The 4,891-nt window shown below is 30.2% G+C and overlaps 1 protein-coding gene across 2 annotated transcripts; it reads left to right on the top strand.

The window, feature by feature from the left end:
- Positions 1–540: 540 nt before the first annotated feature.
- Positions 541–3,578, top strand: LOC104211416 (uncharacterized). Of its 2 annotated transcripts, none has more exons than XM_009760464.2 (2): positions 541–1,400; positions 3,115–3,578. In XM_009760464.2, the coding sequence occupies exon 1, from the start codon at positions 644–646 to the stop codon at positions 1,235–1,237; it is 594 nt and encodes a 197-aa protein (XP_009758766.1). In that variant the 5' UTR covers positions 541–643; the 3' UTR covers positions 1,238–1,400; positions 3,115–3,578. The 2 variants fall into 2 exon arrangements, with proteins under 2 accessions (XP_009758766.1, XP_070018920.1); XM_070162819.1 differs by having other exon boundaries at positions 541–1,405.
- Positions 3,579–4,891: the final 1,313 nt, after the last annotated feature.

Raw genomic sequence — 4,891 nt, 5'->3', positions numbered from 1 at the left:
TGCTAGCATTAGATAAAATAATGCTTGCATTAGCTTTGTGTATTAATAATACCTTATTTGGTAGATATTTTGAATTTATGTATTAGTTATGCAAGCATTAGTTATACATCCTATTTGATATTATCCTATGCATAACTAATGCATAGAAAACCATGGTATTAGCAATGCAATAGGTTTTAATGCATGCATTAACTTAGTTAAAGACAAAATTGTCCTTCAAAATTTATGCTTGATTAAAATATGCTAGTTATTATATTAATGCAAGTTTAAAATAATTCAAATAGTGCGAAATAAAATTATATCTCTAATAAATAAATAAATATTAGCATATTTCCTTTTTTATAAATAAATATTTAGTTATATATTACAATATAGGTAGACAAATCAAATAATTTTTTTAAACTTTTTCATATAAAAATATTTCTCAACATATGTTTCTTTTAAAAAGTTTTAGAGTGATGAACTGGTTTTGAGGATATTTTTGTAAACAAGCAATTCTTTAAGAAATTGTGTAATGCTTTAATACATCAAACCAAACAATGGATAAGAAATATGTCAGCATAACTAATACCGGCATAACTAATACACCATATCATTATTCTTATGCACCCTACCAAACGACCCCTAAGCATAAAAGAAAAAAATGACATTTGTGAAAAGGATTTTTTCAGATTTGGGCTTACAAAGTGAAAATCTTGACCATTCAGTGAGAAAATTTGCAGAGACGAAAAAGTATTTTGCAGAAGAATGTGAGATGGTCTTTGTGCCAACTGATGGGTCTTATGCAATCAAGATTCTAAAGAATGTTCAGTCTCTAGGTTGGGAAGGGTTTGTGAAGCATCCAGGTGATTATGTTGCTGAAATCGTTCTTGAATTCTGCGCCAATATCAATAAATCCGAGAGAACTTCGAAAATTGGCGATCCAGGTGTTAACAGCTTCCATGGTGAACATACCGGTTACTATCAATCTCAAGAATTCTCTGTGACAATGGCGGCGCCACCTCCTACAATATTTTCAGAGAGAGGAGAAGCAGCAACTCTAGTTCCGATGCCATATAGAAATCAGATTTTTTCAGATGTGCCGCCTTTTCATGGTTTTTATACTATTGGCAGTCCTTCTAATCTCTTTAATGAAGGACCTTCTGTTCCTCCTCGTCGTCCTAAACTTGGTGACGTTGATGATGAGCTTGACTTTTTCCAATACAATGGCACCAAAACTAGCAACACTGACACTTGAATTGTTCATTCGGGAGAATGAACTATTCAAGAGCAGGGGATGGTAAAAACTTCTCTGACTAGTTTTATACTTTTGGAGTTATGGTATTTTTGAAATATGGAATGGTAGTTCTGATGTTTTTGGTAGTAGTTGAAGGAAGAAAAGGGACTTTGGCATGCTTCAGGTAAGGTACTCTTTTATTTTTTTTTTTATTTTTTTTTTTCTGGTTGTAAATAGCCCGCTAAAAGCAGCTTGTAAATAGCATAAATGTACTGCTGCTATCTTTAAGGTTGGTCCTACCTGTTGTTTTCAGTTTAATGTCAAAACTCTCATGAAAAGTATGATGCATATTAAAATATTTTGGCACTCTATTTTGTTAGTTATTTGCATATGTTTGCTGGTATTTTTTTTTCTTAACAAATGTTTCAAAGCTTTCTTTGGGTTCTAGCATATGTACTTCAGTTTGTCATTATAGGAAGGCATTATAGGCCTTCCTGTTTTTACTCCTATAACAAAGTTTTGTTTGTTCTATTCCTATGTTAGCTCCTATATATGAATGCATGTTAAAATATTCTGTTTTCTTGATTTTAGTATATAATATCATTAAATGTGTTCTGTTCCTGGGCACTTTATTCTATTCTCTTGTTAACTACCTTGCTGCTATACAACAGAAAAGTTCTTTATTTGAAAAAGATATGGCATCTTACTAAATAGCTTACACATGAATAACTATCATTAGATTTTGGACAGAATTTTGAGCATTTCGAATTCGTTGGAATTATTTTTGTTAGCTTCTAACTTTATACCTCTATATTTGCAAATGTAAATACTCTATTGTAATGAATTTTTGATCTTTGAAAAGATTAAGACATATGAGAATTAAGACGATCAATAACTAGAACTTGCCTCTATTGTTGGTCAAGACGAAATCCTAGAAAAATGCTGATTTGGAAAATGAATTAGGCCATTTTTGGATCGATTGAGCCTTCTGTTATAACCCACCAAATGAAAAATATCTTAGTGACCAAACTTTGAGCTTTAACATAATTTTTTTTCGTCATTCAAACCTCATAACCCAAAGCCAAAAGAAAGAAAAGAAAATGCTTTATACAAACTCCATTTTGTATGGAAAAAAAAAGTATTACTATTCCCTTTTGTTACTTTTTCTGAACTTGGTAAAGATATTGTAGGATGATAATCTATGAATAAAGTATGGTAAAAAATAATGTGTATCTATGAAGCTCCAATATATATATATTTCAAAAAAAAAAAAGCAGAAGAATATGTGTGTATATTCTTTTTAGTTGCAATAGAAAAGGGTTGTAACAAGTTAAACCCTCGTAATAGTCTCTTACTCTGGTATAAATTCATCAAGTCTATAGAATCAAGTCAGAAAAAAGTTTAGTTACTCTAAAAATATTCCTATATCCTACCAGCCCCTAACCTAACATTACAAGCCAATAAAAGTCCTAAAAGATTCTAAAGCCAGCATTGATCTACATTAGTGGAGATTGACAAGAAAGGCAAGTCTATGGTTTATTGAAAGTAAATGATTTTAATATTCTTAGTTCTGTAGAAGTGAAAAAGTTCTGACAGTAATGTATGCAGAGTAAAAATGGAGGTATAAACATAGCAAGTTCCTAAATGTTCAAAAGAATTTGAAATATCAGGTGATGTCCTTAATTTTTTGAAAAGTTTGTGTGAATATATATATATATATATATATATATATATATATATATATATATATATTTACCTCGATCTTCTAAATTCTTTCCTTGAGGACGAGTAAAAGTTTAAGTGTGGGAGAATTTTACCTGATCTTAACCATATAATTTTTCTCAGTAAAAGCATAAATATTATCATGTTTCTTCCATATTTTTAACTAAATTTTGCAGGAATGATTCTAGAAGAATTGTTGTACAAAGCAAGAAAAACTTCAAGAAAAATACTACAAAGAAGTAAAAGAGCAAGTTATGATGGAAAAAAATAATTTGGCAAAGGAAAATGAACACATAAATGACGTTGGACTTTGATGATGCACCAAACCCACACTTACCATGAAGACATCTCAACTTGCCGGGACAAATTTAGAGTTACATGACAAATCTAAATTTGCATGACAAAATCTAAATTTGCAAATGAGTAATTAGATTTGCCATGACAAAACCAACTTACCAGCACCAAATCGAGAAGATCATCATAATTTTCTCTCTTATATAAGAAGGGATTTACCAATCAGAAAGGGCATCGCAGTGGAGAGAAAGCTTAGAGCTAGAAATCTGAATCCAAATTCTTAATAAGCTTCTCTGTTTTATTTGTTTCACTAGTATCGAGTAATATTTTCTTTTAAATCACAATAGTGGTTTAGTTAATATTTCTAAATAAATTTCAGTGTAGGAAATTACTCTAGTTCCTGCTTTTAATTAAATAGGTGGAATTATTCTTCTTGAATATTTCTTTCTATTTTCTTATTTAATGGACAAGAATATTTTCATTGTTAGTACTAGTTCCAGTATGGAGTAACTTTTCTTGTGTTGAGAGAAAGACGGATCTTAATTATTTCTATTTAATAGTAGATATTATTCCTCAAATTCACATGCTTGAGCTAGAATTTATTTAATTTTTATTTGCTTTTACAGTTAGACGTTATTTAATTTATTAATATCTATATATCTTGTACTACATATTAATTGTTTATTAATTCTGTAATCGAGAGAGGCGGAAGAAATAATATAGTTAAATGTAGTATTGATAAATGTTAATATTTTATTCAGTAACATCTATCTTTTTTATGTTATAATTAATTTTATACTTATTTGTAATCGAGAGAGGCGAATGGTGTAATAATCAGTTATAACAAATAGGGTAACCGAAAGAGACTTACTATCAAGAGCATGTTTTAGTTCAATCATATATTTCTAGTTCTTTAGTATTACTATTTTCAAGATTAATGTGTATAGCCGAGAGAAGTGCAATTAATTATTCAACTTGAGTAATAATATATATTTGTAATCGTGAGAGGCATTTATACATTTTTGAGAAATAGAAATTGAAGAATAATAATTCTACTATATAATAGAAATATTAAGTGAAGTCAAGATCCCAACACCTTTTAGTATATTTGTGAAAAAAATATATTTTCTACCGCTCTATTCATGCATTTTAGTTAGTTAATTTACAACTTAACTCATTCGGATTTTCTCAAATAGTAATTAAAACAAGAGACGTCTGTAGAATAGATAAACCAGTCGTTGTGTATTCGACATCTTTCTATATTATAATTTGACAGAGTACGAGTTTAATTTATACACACACCAGACACTCGTCACTCCCTTTGACAAAGTTTCCCCAAATTTTTTCAACAAAACGGACTCGATCTCATCATTATCTAAGTCATTTCCTTTAATTTCGCATGTGTACGAAGTTATGTGTTCATTAGGATCAGTGGTTCTATTGTATTTAGGTATATCCGACATACGGAACTTCTTAGGAATGGGCTTCGGAGCCGCACTCTAAGGAAAAGGTTTTTGCACGAACTTTTTCTAATCCAATCCTTTTAGGATCGGGGGTACCCCCGGTATCTGATCAACTCGGGAGTTGTATGTTTCTACTTTTTTATCATTATCTTCAATTTTCTTCTCCCCCGTCTCAATTCCTTTGTTGAGCTCCTCA

This window comes from Nicotiana sylvestris, chromosome 11 (genome assembly GCF_000393655.2).
Source record: "Nicotiana sylvestris chromosome 11, ASM39365v2, whole genome shotgun sequence".
Classification (NCBI taxonomy): Eukaryota; Viridiplantae; Streptophyta; class Magnoliopsida; order Solanales; family Solanaceae; genus Nicotiana; species Nicotiana sylvestris.
The sequence above is the reverse complement of the archived record's forward strand: the minus strand, read 5'-3'. Positions and strand labels throughout refer to the sequence as shown.

Bases quoted from the DNA above. Each gene is read 5' to 3' on its own strand.
- LOC104211416 (XM_009760464.2), top strand. From the start codon at position 644: ATGACATTTGTGAAAAGGATTTTTTCAGATTTGGGCTTACAAAGTGAA.